The 24,620-nt window shown below is 49.1% G+C and overlaps 1 protein-coding gene and 1 long non-coding RNA gene across 5 annotated transcripts in view; one reads left to right on the forward strand and one right to left on the reverse strand.

Moving 5' to 3' along the window:
- Positions 1–53: 53 nt before the first annotated feature.
- LOC129667943 (uncharacterized) overlaps positions 54–24,620 on the forward strand; it is a 36,244-nt gene continuing 11,677 nt past the window's right edge. Inside the window, exons 1-3 of one of the 2 annotated variants that reach the window (XR_008718843.1) lie at positions 54–373; positions 5,532–5,693; positions 12,723–13,950. This is a non-coding gene — a long non-coding RNA (uncharacterized LOC129667943). Of the gene's footprint in view, positions 374–5,531; positions 5,694–12,722; positions 13,951–24,620 lie in introns of those variants that run through there. The other variant, XR_008718844.1, reaches the window with a different exon arrangement.
- Ttyh1 (tweety family member 1) lies at positions 1,890–20,373 on the reverse strand. 3 transcript variants are annotated; one of them, XM_055595683.1, is made up of 14 exons: positions 20,135–20,373; positions 17,139–17,317; positions 15,040–15,151; positions 14,023–14,243; positions 10,666–10,761; positions 9,518–9,590; positions 9,159–9,234; positions 8,131–8,186; positions 7,840–7,932; positions 7,333–7,425; positions 3,575–3,717; positions 3,398–3,443; positions 3,098–3,117; positions 1,890–1,976 (listed from the first exon to the last, which is right to left on the reverse strand). In XM_055595683.1, exons 1-14 carry the CDS (start codon positions 20,258–20,260, stop codon positions 1,898–1,900), a joined length of 1,413 nt encoding a protein of 470 aa, XP_055451658.1. In that variant the 5' UTR covers positions 20,261–20,373; the 3' UTR covers positions 1,890–1,897. The 3 variants fall into 3 exon arrangements, with proteins under 3 accessions (XP_055451658.1, XP_055451657.1, XP_055451656.1); XM_055595682.1 differs by lacking the exon at positions 1,890–1,976 and adding an exon at positions 2,289–2,545 and having other exon boundaries at positions 3,046–3,117; XM_055595681.1 differs by lacking the exon at positions 1,890–1,976 and adding an exon at positions 2,289–2,916 and having other exon boundaries at positions 3,046–3,117.

A 24,620-nucleotide genomic window follows, 5' to 3' on the forward strand; every position in this document is an offset into this window, starting at 1 on the left:
GCTGGGCTTGGACGGTGGCCCCATGGGGACAAGTGTCGCAAGCTCTCGCAGCCCTTCGTGCGTGCGTACAACCTAGTTTTGACTCAGTGTATGGTAGTCATTAGCCTTAAAGTGGAAAGTCTAGAGAAAGGAGTTGTGAGGCTGCGCGTTGCACTATGACGTAAAAGAAAAAAAGGAAAGGGGTGTGTGTGTGTGTGTGTGTGCGTGTGTGTGGCGGAGAGAGTGGGATGAATCCTCCCCTGGAAGGCTTGCTTAGTGAATAAACTTGGAATGGCGAACCTTGCGTGGGGAACAGCGAAAGCCGACGAAAGGAAGCAGGAAATACGCGTCGCTTGGAGAATGGGAGTAGCCATTGGACTATGACTCTGGAAAGGTATCCTATAGGGTGCTGGGGTAGAGAGATGATGTTTAGAGAGAAGCTACTAGCAGAACCTAGAATTATCTGTCAAAGGTATATCAGGCTGGCCTGAAACTCAAAGAAATCCGCCTAGCTCTTACGAGCTTTAAAGCCACCACGCCCGGCCGCAATAGACCTTTCTTAAAAAAGTTAACTGTGTAAACAGGAGTGAATTATGCCTTCCATTAGGGATCCTGTTAAAGTAATATATGAAACAAGAACCTTATACCCCAGTTTCCAGTCGCACAAGCAACTTTTGCTTGCTAGTACAAATAACATTTGAATGACTTTGTATCATTTTGTTAGTGTTAGCATAGTAGGTTTCTTCCCATCTCTCTTTTTTTTTTATAATGAACTTTTATTTTGGAATAAATTTAGGTTTACAGAAATAAAAATTGCAAAGATAATACAGGAGTTGGGCATATACAATGCCTAGTTTCCCCTATTGCTATATTCCACACCTCGAATTCACCAGTTTATTTGTTAAAAGTAAGAAACTGACCGACGTTGCTTTAATATTCTGAACTAAACCGCAGACTTTAGACTTTGGCACTTTTCCCAAGGATGTTTTGTATGTGCCAGAGTGTAACCCAGAGCATCATGTTGCATTTCTCTTGCTTTTTACTGTCCTGTTTTCTGGATTTGATACCCATTTGCGGTTCAACAAGTGATTTGCCCACATCAACACAGCGATGCCAGGACTGGGGCCCAGAGGCATCCAACCAACCACTGTGTGAGACTCTTCAGGGTATGTCCCTGGTGCTTCTGTATCCTACTGCCATTCTGTCACATTCAGCTTGAGGATCCTGCTCTACCAACGTCCGCTACAGAACTGTTGATCTTCCAGAGTTGTACTATGCAGATTACTTCTTTTTGTGGACTTTGTGCCTCCAGGGTTTAAGTGAACCAAGTGTTGCCTGGGCAAAGGGTTTCCACACATCTTAGTTACCTGTTCATCTCTCTCTAAGCTTGTGCCCTAAAGGGTCGCCTGGTCAAGAGATGTGGTTTCCATTCTCTCACATGTAAGCAGGGTTTTCTTTTTTTATTCACATAGCTGTTGATTCACAGCAGCAGGTTTTGAGAACCTTTTCCCTGGGTTTCCAGACTACTCCAGTCAACACCCATTTTAATGTCACAATAACTAGGTATTAGAGAGAGGGAAGTAGCACATTGTGTTGTTGAATCATTAGAATTTTAACAAGTTTATCAATTTGTCTTGAGGTTTTTGCTTCCTTGTATGTTCGTCTCACCTGCTTATTAAATTGAGTTTGTCTTTTTGTTAGAGAAATTGAAGCTTTTGTGAATTCTTTATCTATTAACACTAATGGTTTTCTTTGTCATACGTGCTAATTCTTTTTAACAAAACTTCATAGGTATCGTTATGTAGACAATACATTTCCCTTTTGACTCTTGCATGTTTCTTTGTTTTACTTTATAATTTATTGACTGCTTTATCTTTTCCTGTCTGGATTTGTGATATCTTCTGTAAAGTTTCCCCCTTTACATCACCCTGGAAGCACTACAAGCAAATATTATTCTACTATGTCTCCGAGTACATCTGTCCCTTTCCTGATACAAACTTAGGTTTTCTGACATCTTGTGCTGGGTTTGAGCTGCTAGGAAGCAAGCTGATTCCACACACACAGTTCCTAAACCCAACCAGCCTTGCACATTCCACACTGGACTTGACTCTGTTCCTGTGGATGCACGCGTGTTTAGATTTGGTGCTAGGTTTCTTCTCTTCTGGGGATCTGCTTCTTCCCTTGTAAGGATACACATGTGACTTTCAGAACCAGATCAGTGCTGAGCCTGGACAAGAGGAGAGCTGCCTTTCAACCACCAGGGAAGGGGTCTCTCTAGTCCAGTCGGGACTTCCTCTCAGTTGGCTTGGATAGCTCAATCGATAAGGCTCCTAACCCTGAATCTGAGAGTCCAGGCTTCAGTTTCCTGCTACCTTTAGAGGTGGCCTCTGGAAATTTAATAGTGGCTCAGACTGTGGCGTAGAATTCAAACAAAAGAGCATTAAGAAAAATAAAATAAAAAGAAAGAAAGAAATCAAGAGCTCCTCCTCCATGTTGAAATGTTGGTTAGCTTCATCTTGTGCAGGACTTCTCCCAGGAGTGGGGAAAATAAGATGGACCTAGCTACCTGTAAAATAAAGTCTTCCCTTTTATTTCAAATCAACCCTTTTACAAGTTAGTGCCACAAGTTGAGATCGCCAGGATATGGCAGGAGCAGGGACATCCCTGCCCCACCTCCAGCTTAGCCCCTCCAAGGACAGGATTGGCAGCCAGAGGTGAGGGACACTTGGCTATATAGGTCAGCTCCCTTCCCAGCCAGCCCCGGTCCCTGCTGTGCCACCTCAGCAATCCCCTGTACTAAGGACAAATGGGGATGGGGGAATATTGGGGCCAGAGCAGGATGTCATCCTATGTGAGGTGTCCATGGCCAGCAGTATTAGTGTCAGAACCCAGGCAGGGTCAGGTTAGTGGGGCCTTCTCCAGCAGCCAGAAAAGGAGCTAGACAGAGAGAAAGAGAGATGAGAGTAGGCAGGAGACATCCCATGGACACCCACCAACATGAGAGAATACAATACCATAGGGGAAAGCCAAGGCCCAACTGCACATGAAATTGTCATTGAAGCTTACCAACGAGAAGCTGGCTCTGAGCTAGACAAGGGCTCAGATGGAAGACTGCCACTGCACAAAGCGCTTGGATTCCTGTCAGGACAATGGACAGAAAAGACATACAGTGAGAATCTGTCGTGTACTGTGGGGACCCTCCCACCTCCCTCAAACCCAGGATCCTAGAACCTAGCACTCCTCACTCAGGTCCAAGACTCATCCTTCCCACAGGATCCCAGGCCCCATCCCTCCCTCAGACCCATGAGTCCAGTACTCATCTCTCCCTCCCTTGGACCCAGGATCCCAGGCCCCAGTCCGCCTCCCTCAGACCCAGGGTCGAACACCCCAGCCTTCCTCCTCAGACCAGGGTCTGTACCTGAGGGTTGAAAGGGTCGTCATCATCTGTGTCATCGTAGTCATCACTGAGATGTGATGTGGGGAGTGGCAGAGAAGCAGGATGGGAACCCATCAGGAGGCTGTCCCATCCCCACCAGTGGCCCTGGGTAGTGCCTCCTGTCCCCTCCCTGGGGACCCTGTCCTCTCCCCTGCTGACCTGGGTGGGAAGAGGGCCCAGGCACGGGGCAGGCTGCAAAGGGTGGTGGCCAGGGCTCCCGCAGACAGGAGAGAGAAGAGCATCAAGAACAGCAGGCCCTCCAGGGCATCTTCACACAGGCCTCGGAGTGCCGAGCCATAGTCCTGAGGCAGAGGAGGAGCCTCAGAGTGTGCACACATGCGCTTTTTACACAGGTCCAACCGTCTGTCTACCTGGCTGTGTACATTGCATGACTCACCCAGACTCTGTGCTCAAGTAGTCTCCTGTCAGCTGTTCTGAACACGAAAAGTCATCCATGTGTTCAGCTTGTGCCTTTGTTGAGCTGCAGCCCCACAACCCACACCTATTTTATCTCATCCCCCACCTACATGCAAAGTGGCCTGGCATCTCCACTCAGCACCCAGAGAACTGCTTTCCCAGCATCTTGGGTGGGCAAGCCTCTACACTGCTGTCTCCTACCAGCACCAGTCCCGCCTATCCTTGCTCCGTCCAGGTGCTATTGACAGCTGAGGATACCAGCAGCATCCTTCCCTGCAAATGTGACAGCCACATCCCCAAACATTTTCAACTTCTTCCTGGGTCCCACAGATCGCTGGCTTACAAAACATTTAGGATTAGACATGCATATGATAGACATGTAGAAAAGACTGGCTACTGTGACCACTACCCCGGTGGCCAGCAGACGCTCTGTGACCTCAATGCCCAGTGGCACAGCCAACAGAGTGATTCACTCTGCAGGGAGGGACTAATCCATCTTTGCTCCAGGCATGCCCTCAGCATCAGCAACCTTCAGTACATGGGACCAAGGAGACCACTTTGGAGGCTGGTAGGTCAGGAAGATGAAAGGCAGTGCCCAGCAGAGAAGGGCACAAGGAGCCAGGCAGATGGTCAGGTCTACTCAGAGGCAAGTGGCTGGGCTGATGTGGAGGGCAAGGGTGGAAACGAGGCTGAAGCCTCAGAGCTTTTGCCAGGGCTGTCTACACAGGCTCTTCTAGGTCAGTGCCAGTAGCCCTGGCTTTAATCCATGTGAATGGGGATTCATGAAAGGGCTTTTAGACGAAGACTCTGATCCGATTGTGTTTGAAAGGATCACCAGCTGTTGTTGGGCAGATGGGATGAGCAAGATGGGTATGCAAGAGGTGAGGAGGGCCAGAGCCTGATGCAGTGTTGCTGTGTGAGCAGCAGAAGCAGTGGGAAGTGAGGCTAGGGACCTAGCAGGACAGGCCTGACTTTTTGCTTCAAATGCTGGGGTAAAGGAAGGGTTCCTATGATAAGTCAATAAGGCATGGGGTGAGGAGGCCACCAGGGCAATAAGCTGTTAAATTTGCATCAGGACCACATACTGCACCCTTCTATCCTTGTGACAGCCATGTAATGCTGCCTTTGGTAAGTGGTGGAAAGAAGCTGAAGCCCAGAGTGGGGAATCTGTATGGAGTCACACAGTCTAGAAGGGTTAGACCTGAATCCAGAATCAAGTCTCTGAGGCTCCAGAGACACATCCCCTTGCCTCTCTTTTAGACAGCATCTCTCTCTATAGGCTTGGCTGGCCTGAAACTTACTGTGTAGACCACACTGGCTTCGAATTCACAGATATCCATCTGCCTCTGCATCTGCCCCTCAGAGGGTTAGAATGAAAGACGTGTGCCACCACACCCAGCCCATTCTTATCCTAGTGTCTCTTGTCCCTATCTCATTTGAGTGTACATTTTGTGTGTGTGCTTGTGTGGAAGGGATGTTTTCATGCCTGTGCATGTGGGGTAAGGGCAAGGGTCAGAGGTCAAATGCAATTTTGATTTTTGTTTTTCCAAAACAGAGTTTTTCTCCGTAGCCCTGGTTATCCTGGAATTTGCTGTGTAGACCAGGCTGGCCTCAAATTCAGAGATCTGCCTGGCGTTGCCTCCCAAGTGCCTGGATTAAAGCCATGCGCCACTACAGCAAGGTTTTGTTTTTGAAACAGGGTGTTTCACTGGGACCTGGTGCTCACTAATCAGGCGAGGCCAGCTGGCCATCGGTCCGCAGATATCCACCTGTCTCTGCCTCCTCAGTACTGGGATTGTAAGCCAGCACCATATGCTCTGCTTTCTACATGGCTTCTGGGGATTGGACTCTTGATAGTGTGGTAAGTACTTAATTATGCTGCAGTGTTCTGCATCTTGTCCCTAATTTTAACATGTGAGGAAACCAAGCCTAGAAGGGAAAGCAATGCCAAGGTCATGTGGTTTGTCAATGGTGGGCACAGACTCTGACCCCTCATCTTTTCCCTCACAGCTATTCTGGAACTGGAGATAAGCATCTGCATGAATCATAAAACAGGGCTAAGGCCCCAGCATACTAGTGTATAAAAGAACAAGGACCTCCCCCCCCATCCCCACCCTTCTCATAGCTACTCACTGCCCCTTAACTCCCTGTTTGGTATGGTCACACACTGATTCTTCTGAGGCAGTATGCCCCATTAACTTCAGACTTTGGATACCCAGCAAATAGTCGTTTAGGACAAGAACCTCTCAAGTGTTGCTTGAGACTCCTTCTAGAGAAGAGTCTGTTTTCTGAGTCTACGACCTAGTTCTAAGGCAGACCAGATGCCTAGAGTGTGGCAAAGAAGCCTGTATCTCCCAGATCTTAGTTGCAGTGCACCCTTGGGTGATGGATGGGTAAAAATGTTTCAGAAGCAGAAGGAAACAGACTGGCCATGCTTAGTAGTGCAGACCAGAAGCAGTTCAGTGTCCTTCCATGAGGTCTGTGCCTTGTGAGAAACCACTCAACTGTCTTCTCCCAGCCTCTGGGTTTGCCAAAACCATGTAATACTATTTACTGCTGGGTCTGGAAAAGCTTGTCATCTCAGCTATTGGGAAGGCTGAGGACAGAAGATTGAGTCCATGGTCTATCTGAGCAAATTAATGAAAAGTACCTTTAAAAAAAAAATGGGGGCTGGGGATTAGCTCAGCTGGTAGAATGCTTGTCTGAAATGCAAGAAGCCTTAGATTCCATCCTCAGCATTTCATAGCCTGGGTGTGATGGCACACACCTGTAATCGAAGCACCCAGGAAGGAGGTGTGGGCAAAAGATCAGAACTTAGGGTTATCCTCTGCTCTGCAGCTGGGTTGAAGCAAGGCTGGGCTACATGAGACTACACATACACACATGTATTCATCAATGGTGGAGTGCTTGTGTCTAATAGGCTGGAGTATCTGAGTACAGTCCCCCCGTACTATAAAAGAAAAATGTCATCCTTGTCTTGTTACGGCAGTGTCAGTGACCAGTGAGTCCCACAGAGCCAGGATCGTGGCAAAGTCTGTGTGCACAGAGGGGAGGAGACCACTGTGGGAGACTGTAACCAGGGAGAGCAGTTAAGCCTCTGTTATAAGGGTGAGAGTCTTTAAAACACTGAAGACTGCTTTCTGAAAGGTGTGAGGCTCAAAGATGCTGGCTTGCTCTTGAGGCCACACAGCCCACAGATGAGCCCATGGCGGGCTCACAGGTTGCTCTGCCCCCACTTTTTTCCTGTCTCTTTCACATCACTTGATATCTGGACTAGCATTCAACCCAGGGAACTAAAGGCCTGCCTAGGCTCTCATCCGAGGCTTGAAGTGGCTGAGCAGCTTTCAGGGAGGAAGGGAGAGGGTGGAAGATGAAGAACTTGGGTGAAGGTGTGGGTGGGAGTGGGGAGTGGCTATGAGAGCACGAGAAAGACAGAGAAGAGAAGAAGGGGAAGGGAGAAAGAGACAGCGACAGCAAACCAGCAAGCATCTGGCGCACACCTTGTGCAGACTGCGGCAATGCAGCAGTGCCACCAACTGGTGGAAGCTTCCCTCTGTCACGTTCATTGTCTCCTCCAAGGAAAACAAGGGCCTCTGTAGTGGGGGGAAACACAGTTACCCAGTCTTTACCTCACAAAACTGGCCCTGCCCTCAACCCATGAGCCCCACCTTCCAAAGGGACCAAGCCCCTACCTTTACATAGGTTCAGCAGCACCTCAGAGCCTCCTTACCTCTACTGTTGCTCCAGCACCAAGAGACCTGCCTACCACTGTTGCCACAACCCCTTTCTGAAGGCTCTGGCCCAAAGACTGGTTCAGCTCTGTTGCCTTGCCCTTTTCCATAGGCTTTGGACACAGCACGAAATCCCACCTACTTGGAGAAGGGCCAGCTCCATAAGTCTATCTGACCCAGCTAATCTGCCCCTTCAGGAGAGTGGAACCAGTGTCCCACTGGTTCACCAGGCCCAGCCCTCTTTCCTCATGGACTGGTACATTCTATTAACCTAACCTGTGCAGCAGGAAACTGAGGGACAGCTTCCCGCTCCAGGCCCTGCAGCTGAGAATGGATGTTGGCTAGAGCACGCTGGGACAGAGTCAGCCTCTGCAGGGAGATCAGAGAAAGGAGGACTCAGGTCAGGTGTCCACCATGCCATTTATCCACTAGACTACACAATTCTGGGCCTTGGGCCCCTCCACCTCCCATGGAACCCTGGAGCCCCTAGTGTAGCCCAGCATATTCCCTTGAGGCTCCACATTAGCCATCTCCTCAATGCCCATTTCTTTTGCCCACAGTCCTAACCTGTTGGAAGGGGTTGGAGACCGCCTGGTTGCACAGGAAATAATAGTTGAGGATGTCTGAAGTGGAGGGAGAGAAAGGAGCAGGCTATAAGCCTAGGCCCAGGCTCTCCCTGGGCAAATCTGGAGGGCCATAGCCCAGGGAACATTCCCCACCTAGTTTAGAACTTTCTTGGGGTCTCAAAGGCCTCTTCCATTCTTTCCTTGTCCTCTCTTCCTCCTCTTTCCCTCCTCTTTTCCCTTCCTCAATTTTCCCTCCCCCCTTCCCTTCTCTTTCCCTCCTTCTCTTCTCCCTCCCTCCTTCCTTTCCATCCTTACTTTTGTTTCTCCTTTCCTCTCTGCCTCTCTTTTACTTGCCTCCTTCCTTTCCTTCTCTCCTCTTCTTCCTTCTTGTTCAGTTGTCCCATTTGTTGTTTTGAGACAGAGTCTCATGTAGCCTGGATCTGCCTTGAACTTGCTATATAGCTAAGGATAACCTTGAATTTCTGATCTACCTTCCTCCGCTTCTTGACTTCTGGGATTGCTAGGGTTTTAGGCACAATCCACTGTGCCAAGTGTTTTATGTTGGCTGTGGATCAAACTTACAGCTTTGGGCATGCAAGGAAAGCACTCTACCAGTGGATTGACATCTCTAATTCCATTATTTTTGTTGTTGTTGTATTATTTTAGAACAAGATTTGATAAGGTCTACATTACCCAAACTGCCCTTTAACTCTCTCCTCACCCTCTTAATTGCTGGGATTATTGGTGGACACCACCACACCCCATATGTTCATCTCTTCTACTTCACCCATATCTGGAAGCGAACTAAACTGACCTAATTATGCTTCCCTGTTGTCCCACAGTCAAACCCTTCTGTCACCAAGGCCAAGGGCCCACTCCCCCTTTCCCTTCACACCCACAGGCATTTTGATCCTGCCCTCTTCCTGTCCTGCCAGGACTGGTAGATGATTCTGATCTCTATCCTACAACAGACTGGGCCCTGGAGGATGGGAGGGAGTGCTGAGGACAGCAGGGATTTATGGGAATCACCTGAGCTAAGCCCAGTCTCCTCCTGGGTCAGGTTTAGCACATAGGTGTCTGGATTGGAGCAGAAGTCACTGAGGCCCTGATGAAGGAAGTAGAAAGGGATCAGACCAGAAATATCCAATTTCATATTTTCACAGAACTCAGAGGTCCAGGCCCCAACCCTTCTCCCTCAGACTCAGAGGTCCAGACTCCAGCTCTCCTCAGAGAGAGGTCTAGTTAAGGCCCCAGGCTCTATTTTCTCAGCAAATAGGGCTGAAACCTCAGAACTGTGATCACGATCCCCAAGCCTTAAGATTTATGGCATTAATGAGGTCACACCTACCCCAGATTAAGAATCCCTGTATCCAGAGCCCCATACTCACCACAGCTGTGGCAGCTTCTAGGCCCATGGAACCCCAGCTCAGGACAAGCACCAGGAGACTCATGGTAGTCATCCTAGAGGTGAGATGGTTGGACTCGAGTCGCTTAATCGGCCTTGCCTTTTTCTACACCCCATATCCAATCACAGCCCTCCCCAATAGCCACCAATTTCTGTAGCCTAAAGGATTAGAGTCAGAGGCACGGGAGAAAAAGGTGGGGTAAGACCCATGACTGACTGACGTCAAATAGAACATCTGTTCAGTTGAAAAAGGAGAGAGGAAGGTTTTGGCTGGCAGGTCAGTAGCCACTACCCCAACTGTTCCTTGACCCTAGGAGGCAGCTATCCACCCCTGGGCTGAATTTGCTGGGCTTTTTAATTGCACAAGGTCTAGTAAGTTCTGAGCCAGCTTCCAGTCCTGTCCATAGCCATTAGCTATACTCTCTCCATCCTCTCTACCTCCAAGCTTTAAGGTGTGGGGATTGTTCTAGGGTTGACTTCTCAAATTCAGAGCTTGGCTTACCTAAGGCTTGGCTTAGATTGTGAGGATTGTAAGGGGTAGATGAATTCTGGGTCAGGGTGGTAGGAGAGGTTGACAGCTGTTGTAAGCTGAAAGTCCAATCATATGCTTGCTCAGCACAGTGTGTTTATCAGTCTCCAAGCCTTGATGAAGAGCTGGACATATCTCTCAGGGGGATTCCAAAGACAGCGGACACCAAGGGAGGAGGAGCATGGTTTCCTCCAATGATGGCCAGGCTGAACTTGAGCTTTATTATAGTACTTCCTGGCTGTGTGGCCCAGAACAAGTACCCAGTCACACTGGGTCCACCACCTCCTGCTTTAAACGGTGCCTACCTCCCTGGAGTGTGAGAGTTCCATGGAGTTCCAAGAGCTGTGTCTAGCACACAGAGAATGGTTCAGTAAGAGCATAGATCCTTGGGTCCCCATATTACCTCAGCTTCCTTAGCTGCCATATAGGGGACCTGGTGACACTTCCTCCATGGGTTTGTTGTGGTGACCCAAAGAAAAAGCATGTGTGGCATGTCAGAGATCACCCTCCCGTTTACAGCCAGTAGTCTGCCTTTCTCATGACTTTAGCGTGCTTGCTAAAACCCGCCTGTTTCCCTCCCCTGTGCAATTTGCTCCACTCACACAACCACCAGCCACTTGCTCTGCTTCGCCAGGCCTAGGAGGGTAAAGAGGCAAACCAGAAGCACCAAGAGCAGTAGGAGGACATAGGCCAGCCACCTGTAAGAAGAAGGGCCAAGACAGTGAGCCTTAGGAGGCTACAGCACCCCAGATTCACCTCAACCAATCTGGTCCTGCATCCTCTTTGCTGCCTAATGCAGCTCATTGGTGAAATGGTACACAGGCTACAAGACTCTGGAATGCCCTGCAGCTTAGGTTCTGGGACCTATCCTGGCCAAATCACATAGAAGTTCTGTGGTTGTGGGCACATGCATTAGCCTCTATGAATAAAATCCCCAACCCAACACTGTAGGGTGTCAGTCACCCAGGACCTAATTGCATATTTCAGGTGTCTCAATTAGCCATGTAACCTGTTTCCCTCAGTTTCCTAGTGACATGAGGAGCCTAACAGGATCAACTTTAAAATCTGCTGCCAGATAAATGAATGGGCTTGTGGGTTTAGTTAATGCTACATAAATCACCATCCAGGGGGCTGTGGATGCTATGCAACACTTAATTAAATAAGTAACACATCAGGACTGCAGAGGAGGATGCATGGAAGACCCCAATTCAGTGTCTGGCACACTGCAAGTGCTCAATAAATAGTGTCATTCTCAGCAGTTCCAATGCAGCTGTGGTCTGCACTCTCTGAGTCCTTGTTCCTGATCACGCCTCTAGACTCACCTCCTGGCTCTGATGCATTTGTTGAGGGCTTCTCTAATGTCAGACATTTTTATAGAGCATTGCCTAGAATCATGCCCACAGCTGACTCTACCTCCTCAACTAAACTCCTGTGGTCCTAGGTTTAACCATGACACAGAACCCGCGGCCCGTGGGCCCAGGCCTGTGTGCCACTCGATGTCTTGATGCCCCACCATGCATCCTCAACCAGCTGGGATTGTTTCAGCCCCAGTATTCTTTTACCAAGGCTCATGGCCTCCAGCTTGGGAAACAGGAGACTCAGAGGTGCCAGCTGAATACAGGAATGAAATAACTGAGCAGATAAAGCCTGGTCTTGTTGGCTGCTGAGATGGACGGCTGCCTCAGAAGGCTGTACAACTTGTCCCTGCCCCTCAAGTACCACCTTTACAAAATCCTGACATAAACTGCCTGAGGGTCCCCAGCCAAGCCCCTTCCTATTTAATTTGTTCCAAAACCCACCTTACAGAAAATGTTTGCTTTTTAAAAATATTTTTATTTTATATGTATGAGTGTTTCCCCTATATGTATGTATGTCTATCAAATGCATGCCTGGTGTCTGCAGAGGTCAGAAGTGGTAGATTCCACTGAACTAGAGTTACAGATAGTTGTGAGCCATCATATGAGTGCTGGGAACTGATCATAGGTACTCTACAAGTGCAGCCAGTGCCCTTATCCACTGAACCATCTTTCCTGTTCCCCCTCCCTTTTGATGCTACTATGAACACAGAGAGAGCCTCACACATGCTAGGAAGGGGTAACTCTACCCCTGGGTCATCTTCCCAGCCCCTCATTAGTGGATTCTAGGTAAGTGAGCCACACCTCCAACCCTTCATTGGGGGATTCTGGGCAGATGCTCTAACACTGAGCTACATCCCAGCCCCTCAGTGGGAGACTGATTGTAGGCAGATGTTCTACCACTGAGTCACACTCTCAGTCTCTTACCAGCAAATTCTTGGCAAATATTCTTCCATTATCCACATCTTCAGCCTTCTTTTTACTTTTTATTTTGAGACAATGTTTCACTAAGTTATTCAGACTGGCCTTGAAATCACTGGGTAGCCCAAATAGGCCTTGACTTTTTAATCCTTTTACCTCAGTGTCCAGAACAGTTGCGATTACAGCCCTATAGCACCAGGCCTGGCTTCGTGGGCTGTTTTATATTGATCTCCCGGCCAAGAGTCCCTCCTATGTGGGATTTCCTGTGTTATTCCAACTTGTTGGCATATCTTTACTGGCACTGTTTGATCTGTCATTGTGTGCTCAGATACTCAAAGTTATTAACTAACTCTACACAATCCATTTTGAACTATGCATGACAGGACTCACTTTAAGGTCTAAACTGAGGCCCAGGGATGAAAAGAAATGTGTCTAAGGATCTACAAACACAAAGTGGCCTCCTGGAGGAGGACATCAGCCTACCCATAAAACCGTTGGTGCAAAGGCATCTTTGGGATAAAGACGGAGCAGACACCGAGGGAATGGCAAACCAGTGACTGGCCCAACTTGAGACCCACCGCATGGGAGAGAGCCAACACTGACACTATTACTGATACTCTGCTATGCTCAAAGACAGGAGCTTCGAATAACTGTCTTCTGAGAGGCTTTGTCCAACATCTGATGGAAACAGATGCAGAGACCCACAGCAGAGCTTGGGGAGTTTTGTGGAATTGTGGAAGAAAGGATTGCATGAGCCAGAGAGTTCAAAGATACTGCAAGAAAACCTACAGAGTCAACTAACCTGGGCCCATGGGGGTCCACAGAGATTAAGCCAACAACCAAAGAGCATGCATGATCTGGACCTAGACCGTCTACAAATATGGAGCATATATGAAGCTTGGCAATCATATGGGTGCCCTAACAATGGGAGTAAGGCTGTCTCTGACTCTGTTGCCTGCTTTTGAATCCCTTTCCCGCACCTGGGCTGCCTTGTCAGGCCACAGTGAGAGAGGATGCACTTAGTCCTGCTGCAACCTGAGGTGCTAGGGTGAGTTGTTACTCCTTGGGAGCCTCCAGTTGTCTGAGCAGAAGGAGAGGGGGTAGGGGAAGCTAGGGTGGGACTGGGTGTCAATGAGGGAGAGAGCTGGGATCAGGCTGTAAAGTGATTAGATGCCTAAATAAATGGGGGGAAAGTGGCCTCCTGAAGGTGAGGTTTCTAATCCCATGGGCTGTCTTTCAGCAGATGTTAAATTATTTGTAATGAACACAGTTGCTTACCAGATAATCTAGTAGGTAGGATTGCTCTTAGAGTTATTCCAGGAGCAACTGTATGTAATGGTGATTGACTTGCTGAATGGATGAGTCAAGGAATACCCAAGTAAATGAATGAAAGAAAAAGATGATCACTGAGATTACATACTCAGGAAGTATGTAAGTATGAGGGTGGGTTCTCAGTCCCTTGGTCCATCTCCTCACAGCTGGGTTTATCAGCCTTGGCTTACATTCATGACTGGGTTATTCTTCACAGTGGGGCTCGCTATAGGATGAGGAACAGCATCTTGCCTCCACCCACCAGGTGCCAGTAGCTTCTCTTACAACCAGCGGGACAAGTTAAACTGTCTCCAGATACTGTCCCACATTCCCCAAAATCAATGCTTAGAAAACAGGGAAATCCTCTCCCACCTGTACTCCTCTACAAAAGTCACATCTTCAGCCACCTGCACTGGGCTCAGGGACACTCCTTGCCAGAAGGCCAGTCCTTGCAGATGCTGAGCCGCAGCCTCAGCCTGCCTCCGTGCTCCCCGGGCAGCCGCCACCAGCTCCATGCGTTCTGACAGCACTTCCTCCAGGGTGGTCAGCTCTGTCCTCACAGCCTCACTCAGCCTCTCCACTGTCTCCAGCACCTGGGGAGATGACATGGTCTCCAGTCTGGGACGATGTTCCCCAAAGCCTGGCATTGGGGATGAAGGATAAGGTGGTGTGGTGGTAGGGTAAAGGGGGAGTGAGGAGTGTCAGATGACAGATCTGGGTCTCAGGCATCTGAAGACTGAGAAAAAGGTGCCTCAAGGTGAGGCTCCCAGGTCCTGTCAGGAGCTCTAGCTGGTCAGGGGCTTGTATCCAAGATAAAGACTCTAACCCCAGCATTGAAGTTGGAAAGGGGAGTCTTAGGTCTAAAGTCTGCATTGGCCTTTGCAAGTCTGATGTCTCAAATCTGACCCCTTGGCTCTACACAAGTAGGCACTGAGCTTGAAGTTTGGAGGTGGGCTGCATCTCAGCCCTGAGCTCTGGAATCCTGGGGCTTAAGATCTCACAGTGGAGGTCCCTGAACTTACATTTGGACCAAGGATAGGGTCTGTAGCTTTGATTCTGGCCTGAGGACAGGGACTTGTCTTCTAGGTGTTTTGTCTCTGGTTTGGAATATAAATTGAAGTACAGGCCTGGAGCTGGATGTAAGTCTTCAGTCTGAGTCTGAATCTTTTGGATCCAGCTCCAGGTTGCAGGGTTGGGGTTGAAAGTATGATCTGATGTCTGCAGGTCTGCCTTTGCAGTTCTGCATCTGGGGATTAAGTTTTTTGGTCTGAAATCTGCTTTGATTTGGCTCCTTTTGTTCTTCAATGGGGGGGGCCACGTCCCTATGTGGCCCCATGTGGAAACCAACTGGGGCATGAGTCTGCAGTCTGGCCAGTGGCTGGGCCTTACCAAGTCATCAATGGTGCTGAGCGTGTGGTTGGCATGCAGCAAGGCTGAGCTGAGCTGGGACACGCCATCGCTGGTCTCGCTGTTACCATAGAAACCAATGCCAATGCCAGCACTGAGGGGAAAGGAAGAAGAAATACCAACCAGTCTCAGACCCTAGAGGGTGGGCACCATGCCTCCACACACATACCCGTCTTCCCCCTTTCTTCATTTGTCTATCCAATCTCCGAATCCACCCTATTGGTCCATCCTCCGTGGGAAAAAGAACAGCTCAAGATTGGCCTCCACCAGTTGCCAAGGTAACCTGAAGACCTCACTCCCCCAGCCAGAGAGACGTCATTGTGATGCTAATGGTGGGTGGAGTGAGTGGCGGAAAAGGAGCCCCCAGATTTAACTCGCACCTCCCCAGAGTGGAACCCTTCTTTCGCCTAGCCCTGGATAAAAGGTTATCAGCTCCTAACTATGATTCGCTCCTACATTCAACTCCTACATTCTTTGCAAAAACATTCAGCATTTACAGCCTTGTCTTCGGAATCATTAGGCCAATACCTATCTCTTTCTAGCCCAGGTGTTCCTGGGGGCTTCCTCCTAAATGCTCTTAGGAGCACAGGGTCCCTAGACCCTATTCTTTCGCAAAAGACATTGTGCCAGAAGCTCTAAGCCTTCCCCTGTGATGCCCAGGGATCCAGGCATCTGGCCAGCTGGATGAGACTGAGTAAGAGAATGTGGGAGGGAGGGCTGGAGGCCAGGCCAGGAGCTGGGCCCCTGTCTCTCTCTGCCCAGCCAACACACAGACTTCCATTGTGGAGCTTGAATATCGGGACCCACTTTCCTCCCTTCGACTGTACTTCACACTGGAGGGGGCGAGAGCCTGATGCCCTCACAGTTCCCAGCCTTGGGCTACACAGGCCCCCACCCCATTCCTTGGATGGGAGCCTACTGCCCCTGCCCCATTGTTCAGAACCCTACAAAGCTCCACTTGTTCCCAGGCTCTGAGGGGGCTGGGGCTGTGTCTCTCCCCCACTGGGCCTTTGTTAACCTCCCCCATCCACCCCCATTCTGGAGAGTCTGACGAGAAAACATCTTGGATATAGGGCGCCCAACCCCCATATACTCCCAAACACACACCCTCTTCTTCCTACAATGAGGAAGAGTGGCCCAGAGCCCAGACTTGGGTAACTACTTGGTGCTATACACCCCTGGCTGGCTGGAGGGGACACCATATTCTTCCAGGGCTCCTGCTGACCACGCATGAAGTCCTCAGCAGGTCTCAGCCCCCTCAAATCCTGAGTCTCATATGTGACTTAAGTCAGCTAACTAACCATGACCTGATAGGGACTGGACTCAGAGCCAGCAATTTCGTTAAGCGTCATTTATTGAAACTCCTTGGGAGTTCCTATTGAGGGTCCTGATGGGTTCTTTTACTATGAGTCTGAATCTCCACTTGCCTCTTAAACCCTATCAGTCATATTCTTTACCTCCCTGAGCCTCCCTCATTCCAAACCAGATGTGGCAATCTTGAGCACAGCTCTTATGAGAAGGACCCAGCTTGGGAGTGGACTGAGCAGGTGCTCCCGGGGGTGACCCTGTAAGGTCTGTTTCCCTCATTGGAACCATGGCTGAAATCACAGAGTGCCTAGGCTGGCATGTTCAGGGTCTGGCACATGGTATGTTATGCTCAGTTGTTGAATGAATGAGTTGATGAGTGAATGAATGAGTTTGGTCAGTGTCAACACTCACCAAGGACAGCCAGGACCATGCACTACGCTCCCTCTAGTCTAGCCTTAGTGTAACTAGGGTATAGGTAGCTGCAAAACACACTTTATAGATGTGGAAACTGAAGTCTAGAGAGTATCGCACTCTCTTAGAACCACTGGCCAATGAGAGAACCACCGAAACCCCTCCAAACCTATCTCAGGCTTTCAATTCTACTCCCAGGCAAGCTGCTTCATCCTCTTTAAGTCTCTAGCCCTCCACTCACCAGGCAGGCAGCCACCCTTTCTCCTAACTCTGGGCCCATACCCCAAGGTATCTTCAAAAAGACCGAGAGCAAGTATAGCGAACTCTATATCCACTCCCCACCCACCCTGGGGCCCCATTACCAGCCCACGAGAAGGGCAGCGATGCAGCTCCAGGTGACACAGCCTCCTCCAGGTGGGGGACTCTTGGACCCAGGGGGTTCTGGGGGCCGGCAACAGCAGAATCGGATGAGGTAGACAGCGATGAAGATGAGGCTCAGGCCCAAACCCAACCCAGCCAAGGCTGCCACCAGCAGCAGGGCCTGAGGAGAAGGTGTTGAGAAGTCTCAGAGGGGACTTTCAAGTCCCAGATGAGAAATTTCTCCTCAGCTGCATGGGGGCCAACCCCAACCTCTGATGGTGCTCAGGTTGTGGAGGAAAGAGGAGATGCTCTGCCCTCTCATATTAGCAGCTGAGGCCCCTTCAGATTTTGTAGCCTTGGTTTCTAGCCCTGCTCAGTTCTTCCTGGTCATGTGGCTTCAACACACCCTCCCTCAATTTCCTCCTCATTGCAGTCAGGCCACTGAAATGAAACATGTCCCAAGGACTTTTGGAGGTTTCCTCTGAACTGTATGGGATTAAGGGGCATGAAGGCTCCCATTTCTGTACTTCAGGAGAGCAGGAGAGACAGCCTTCCTTACCCCCTCTCCCTCCTGCTGCTGAGCTCACACACCCAGGGCTTGGGGTGACAGCTTGTGTGTATGGTGTATGTATGTGTGGTGTGTGTATGTGTGTTTTGTGTGTGTGTGTGTGTGTGTGTGTATGTGTGTGTGTGTGTGTGTTGTTTGTGACATGCAGGCAAGGCTCAGAGATGGAGATAAGGAAGACAGAACAAACAAAAGAGAGGAAGATACAGCCAGAAGGAGGCAGCTGAGAAAAGAGACAAAGGCAAGAAAAAGATATGTAAAGCTAAGACACACAAAACATCAGAGGGATCCAGTCAGAGATAGGGGAGAAAGAGAGACAGAGAGGCAGAGATGAAGGGACAAACAGAGAGAGGCGTAGAAAGAAGTAGAAAAATAAAAGGCAGATGGATAGACAGAGTATGTAGTAAGAGCCACAGGATAAAGGAGAGAAAAGGTAGGCAGAAAGGATGCTAATAGCTGGGAAGACCTTGCAGAACAGGGTGGCTCTGAGCTAGGTTTGGTGGTTCTGAGCTAGAACCGCAGCATTCCGGAGGCTGAGGCAGGAAGACTGCCACAGTTTCAGTCCAGTCCAATACCTAAACTCCAACCAGTCTGGACTACAGAGTGAGGCCATGTATCAAATAAATTGCAGACTAGTGGGCTCTGCATGTGGTAGGGTCTTTCAGGAGACCTGTGTCACATGTCTTCTTAGAGGCCTAGAGCTGGACCTGGTTTGCATAGAGCCACATATCAGGGTAGAGGCAGTGTGAGGTCTGGAATCACAACCCTGCATTCCCATGGGCTCTTATTCCTAAACCATGGCCTATCTGCCTGTCCTCCATATCACCTTTGTGATAAGAAGTGTGTGCAGTGTTTCTGTGGCTGGGGGTTTGCCTTCCACCAAATGAGGGCATATGGAGTCTAAGTCTGAGGTGTTTGTGTGGATTATGCTACATGTCTGTATGCAAGAGAATACTGTGGACATTAATATTTTCTGAACACAGCTGTTTCAATCAGTGAGTGGTGTTGGGTGGACTGAGGGTATACGTGTGTGTGACTTAGGGTGAGTTTGTGATTTTCATGTATAGGGGGTAAGTGTGTGAGTTTGGGGGTATATGATTGTGCTCATGTGTATGATATACATGAGTGTGCTAAGTCTTTCTGGTTTATTTCCATGAAGAATAATGGCCCTGGGGGTGCCAGACTGTTTGCCCCAGCTGTGACTCTGACTGATTGAATGAACTGTTCTGAGCATCTGTGGTGGTGTTGGGGAGACGGGGGATCCCTCGTGGCTGAGGAGCTCTCCAGAGCCGTAAGCCCCGTGAGTCTGTCTGGGAGTGGGTGGACCCACCGGCTGGAGGCTGTGATTGTGTAAGTGGCTGTGGGCGAGGGGATGAGGGGATGGCGGTCCCCGTTTGGAGGGGAGAGGGGGCGGGTGGAGTAGGCAGGGAGGAGCCGCTCAGGCTGTGCCAGCCATGACCCAAATAGCAAGCACATCAGCACACGTTCCCCCTTGTTGCTTTTCTGGGAACACCCCCTCCCTCGAAGCTCTCCGAACCCTGTGCCCCTTTCCCAGAAACCACCCTGGACATCCGCAGAGGTTCAGACCTGAGGGAAAGGCAGAGCCAACTCTCAGCCCCCCACTAGGCCCCCAGCTCAGTTAAGCTTTTCTCCTCATTAATCTCAAAGTCAAGGACTTGAATTAAACTGGGTCAGGGGACAGCACTCCCCCCCCCCCCCTGTCCCCGAGGAGCTGCAGCTGGGCCCCTTTCCCTAGGGACCCCAGCATCTGAGGTTCCACCACTAGCCTCTCCCTCCTGGGACCCAGGCCGGTCTTCCGTAGCCCCAACCTAACCACATCTCCACCCCGACCCTCTCTGGGGCTCTGACAACCCCTCCCTTCTGTCCTGGGACAGGCCGAAAGCACTCTGAATCCTCATCTCACCTCACCTCACATCTTCCCAGCCCTGGCCCTAAAATCTCTATTCGCTGTTTGAGGATATCAATCCCTGTCCCAGACCTCAGCCTCCCCAGCCTTGCCCCTCTCCGTTTTTCTCTTGCCGCCCCCCACCCCCACCCCCAATCTGGAACATATTTACCAGCTGGGATCCTGTAGGGGCGGGGTCCTTCTCGCCTAGGACCTCAAGCGCGGACCTTTCCTTAGATGACCCTGGGGACTGGCTTCTTAGGCAGGTCTCAGAAACCCAAATGCTGGGGGCCCATCTTCTCCCATTCAGGACGCTTGGGGTCTAGGATCCCGGCTCTCCCTTATTTAGGGAGATAGGGGTCTGCACTCCCAGCGCACGTCCTGGGGGAACCTCGAGGTATGAGCTCTCTACCTCTAATCGTGGACTTGTACCCACAAACGTAGGCCGGGTCCCCAGCCCCTAAGACTCAGGAACTCTGACCCAGCCTCCAGTTCCCGGGGGATCTGGCCCCTGTTTGCCGTCCCACCTGCTGGTACTCTTGGTCGCGGGGAGCAAAGCCGCTGGGCACCGGGCGGAGCTGGAAGTCGGCGCGGGGCAGCTGGTGGAGGAGATGCACCCAGGCAGAGGGTCTGTAGCCCGGGGGTGCTCCCATGGCCCCGGGGAGGGGCAGCGGGGCGGACCGGGCCGGGAGCCTCGGTGCTGTGCGGGGCGCGGGCGGAGCGGGGTTTGCGGGGCTCCCGGGAGCAGGAGCCGGGAGGGCGGGGGGTGGAGATTGGGGAGGGGGAGGTGAGGCAGGAGCCTCGGTGCTGCCTCTGGCGGCCACCGGAGGCAATGCGGCGTGAGCAGTGGACCCAGTTGCTCCGCCCTCTCCTGGGCTTCCACCTGCTGCCTGAGCAGGTGCAGGGTCTGTGCTCAAGTCAGTGATATCCAGGGGCTGCGCTGTGCTGAAAACAAAATCGGTTAGCCTTCTTTGCCCCTTCTGTACAAGAGCCAGGATACTGTGATTTCTTTCTGAAGCACACACCCTCTTTATCCTTATGTAAAGCTTCACCTTTGTGTAAAGGTCATTAGTATTTGAGCAGCATTTTGCAAGTAATAGCCAAGAGCACCAATGAAAATCCCTCACTTTTCTAAGGATGTTTTCTGTTGTAAAAAACGCCGCTGCTTGGGTAAAAGTCCCTCCCTTTTTGTCCTAATCTGTATATGGACACAGTTTCCAGACAGAAATCTTACTGTGTGGACAAGCCTTTCCGGAAAGACCTACGCTTGCTGTGAGGACTGCTTATATAAGGACCGCACCCACTTTATATAGGACCCTTATTTTCTACATAGGGACCGACCTATCCCATTCGTATATGGTGGTTTAAGACCTCCTCCAAACTGCTTCAGTCTATATATAATGTCCCTAATCCCTTGGCATTCACTTTAAAGTTTACAAGTATCTTCTAGTTAAAATATTTGTGTTGGGTCAAATAGAAAGCCGCTAAAGCCACACCGATAGATGATGGGGGTGTATAGAGACCCTAGAAGGGACCTGATCACCATGACATCATCACCCAGCCTTCCTCTTGATGTGGAAAAGGCCTAGTCTTTGCCCCTGAAATACCCAGTAACGTTTCTTCCTGGTGTGTGTGTGGGGTGGGGGGTTAGATGGGAGGGAGTAAATGGTGGTCCCATCACTGCATTTTGGTCCAGGATAGTAGGAAAGGGCTAGCAAGAGCAGTAATGCTTATGGTGATGACTATGATGGTCCTGATGATAATGATGGTAGTCATGAGGATGGAAGAATTGTGATGTTGATGGTGATAATGGTGATGGTCATGATGGTGGTGATAATGGTGGTGGTGGTGGTGATGAGAATAACACGTAGAACTAAGAAGTTGGATGGAAGCCGGGATCAGTGGTGCATGCCTATAATCCCAGCACTGAGGGAGGCAGAGGCAGGCAGACTGCTGTGAGTCAAGGTCAGCCTGGTCTACAGAGTGAATCCAGGACAACCAAAGCTACACAGAGAAACCCTGTCTCAAAAAATGAAACAAAACAAAAGAAAAGAAGTTAAATGAACCCCTGTTCCTCACAGCCCCAACTAAATGATCTATAGGGGGGCTTGGAATGAAGAAGACCCTAAGATGAGCAGGTGGAGGTATTCTAACTTATGCTAGGAAAGTAAATGACTTCTGAATCTAGAGTGTTTATTTCCCTATGTATAAAACTGAGAAGATAAATATTTTATGTGTCAGTTTAAAAACAAGTCAGGGCCAGAGGCAGTGAGATAAGACAGTAAGAGTTCTGTTTTCTGGGCTAGGGTGGATAATACTACAGAGTAGTGGCACCTTAACTCAAAGGGTCACAAACTCCAATGAGCACCATAATCTGGTGCACACACACACACACACACACACACACACACACACACACACACCGGGAGTGGGGCAGAGAGAGGGAGAATTTGAATTGATTGCCTTTTTGTCTGTCCTTCCACTCCATTTGTCCTCATCTCTGCCTCTTGTATATGTGGTTTGGTCCCAACAGGCACCCTCTTTGGGGAACTGCTTCAGCCTGTATTGATTAAACTCAAAACACCTGTCCTATTACATCATCGATGTGTGGTACCATCTGATACTGGTCTGCTGCCTTGACCTCCACTTGGCATTGTACCCTATCTGTCTGATATGGACGGATTACTCCCAGATGGTCCTTGTCGGTTTCTAGAGTCCCCAGCTGGGGACAACATTCCCTAACAACCTCAGGTCCCACAGGCACTAATTCAGGCTCAGTGTAGACATGCTGGCTCTGGCCACGTGGTCAATGCCATTTAGTTTCAGCCAGCGTTGCCATATGGGAAGAGGGACCCAGCCTCACCAGATGTTCCAAATTTTCAAACAAAGACTGAAAGCTGGATATTTTTAAAGCAAAATCCTAAGCTTTTAAATGTTAAAGTGAATTCAAAATTTAAAAAAAAAATGACTGTGTGGGCCAAATAAAACCTGTCCATGGGTAGGAGCTGGCTGGTCTGCAAGCTCTGGTCTAGCCAGACGCTGCCTCAATGGCATACAAGGGGCAAGCAGAAGAAGGAGATGCTGAGCTGGAGAAGTATGAGAGAAGCCCAGGAGAGGTAGTAATGTGCCTCCTCCAGAGAGCCCTCCCACCTAGCCCTCCTGACAGGAGATGAGAGCAGGTGTTGGTTGAGAGACTCAACTTAGACTCTAGGAGCCTTCCTTGTTAACTAGGTAGGTGGAAGTTACTAGAGATATCACCACTTTCCTATTCCTAGCACATAGTAGGTCCTCATTAAATGGAATCTGCTATGATATATTGTCCTGTAGGCCTCATACACAGTATAGGTGTCTGCTGTGCTGCAGGCACTGCTTTGTGTCCTAAAAGCATGATACAGCCTCCTCTGGATGGCAGCTACTCATGCTCATGTAGTGGGTAACTTTAGAAAAAAGAAAACATTTAAGTCAGTGTGCCACAGAGATGCCTGCACGTCTGTGTTTACTGAAGCACTACGCATAGCTGTCAAGCTACAGAATCAGTCTGGGTATCCATCAGCAGAAGAATGGAATTTTATACAGCTGTAAGAAAGAATGAATTATTATTTGCGATAAATTAGATGAAACTGGAGATAAGTATGTTAGGTGAAATAAGCTAGATTTAAAAGGACAAATATTGTATGTTTTCTGTCATATGTGGACCTATATCATATATATACATATATACACATTCATGTGTATATATGTACATATTCATATATATACATATATATTCATACACATTTATATATATACATAGTCATATATATACATATATACACAAATATTTTCACTGAGTGAAAATATTATAAAACCCATTACTGTGTACAATGATTAAATATTAATTAAATTAATTAGTAATCAATTAAAATAAGTAAATATTTGAGTGTGGTGGGAAAGAATGGTTGGTTCTGGATACAGAAGACACCTGGGAAATAGCTCTTTCTATGTGGGTGACCTTCAAGCATATTCTTAAATCACTGACAGTGTGGACCTCACAACTGAGCTACTTGGTGTGAGCTCAGATGGTAGAGTAGCTAATTTTATGTGCTAACTTGACTGGGTTGGGGGATACACAGATTGCCAGTACAATCTTATTTCTTTATTTACATTGACTAAGATCAGTTGTTAGCCTTTTTCTCAAACAAAGGATTCAATCTATGTTTATATCTATATATCCGTTTACATATGTATGTATGTTTCTATCTATCTTCCTACCTATCTGTCTGGAGATTTTAATGAGAAATTCCCTCCCCCCATAGACTCATGGGCTTAAATACTTGGTCCCCACTTAGTGGCACTGTTTCAGGGAGGTTGTGGAACCTGTTGGAGGTGGTGCCTTGCTGGAGGAAGTACATCGCTGTGGCTGAGCTTTGAAAGGTTTAGACTCATGCCACTTTCAGTTTATTATGGCAATTGGCTCAAACAACTATAGAAGCCAAAAAGTCCCACAATATGCTGTCTTCTCTCTGGAGCCCTAGGGAAGACATTGGTTGACCTCACTTTGGGTTTGAAGGCCAAAGAATCAAGTGCTCTAGCGTCCTGCAGCAGGAGAGGATGTTACAAATGGAACATCCTTTCCTAACCCTCAACAGATGGGGGGCACGAGTCTTGTGTCTGTGTGATGGATTAAAATCCACCATTTTGGTCTCCTGTTTCTTCACGACAGCAGGGGCCTCCTTGGCCTTCTTTCCTTTAAGTGTCTTGCTGGGCTAGAGGAGAGAAGAAAACTTTAAAGTTGAGAAACTTGACAAGTATTTCCTTAGCCAGTGACCAAGGTCAGTGTTAACAGCCATTAAGGTGACGGCTCTGTGTCTGTAGTTATTTGAATGATAAATGACGTCTATGGCCTTGGACATTTGAATACTTGGCTCCCACTTGTTGGTGCTGTTGTTGGAGGAAATATGCCACTGGTAAGCTATGAAAGCATGGTGGCCCATCTCTAATCTCTCATCTTGGGAGTCAGAGACAGGGAATTTC

This window comes from Psammomys obesus, unplaced genomic scaffold (assembly GCF_907164565.1).
Source record: "Psammomys obesus unplaced genomic scaffold, mPsaObe1.curated_primary_1811, whole genome shotgun sequence".
Classification (NCBI taxonomy): Eukaryota; Metazoa; Chordata; class Mammalia; order Rodentia; family Muridae; genus Psammomys; species Psammomys obesus.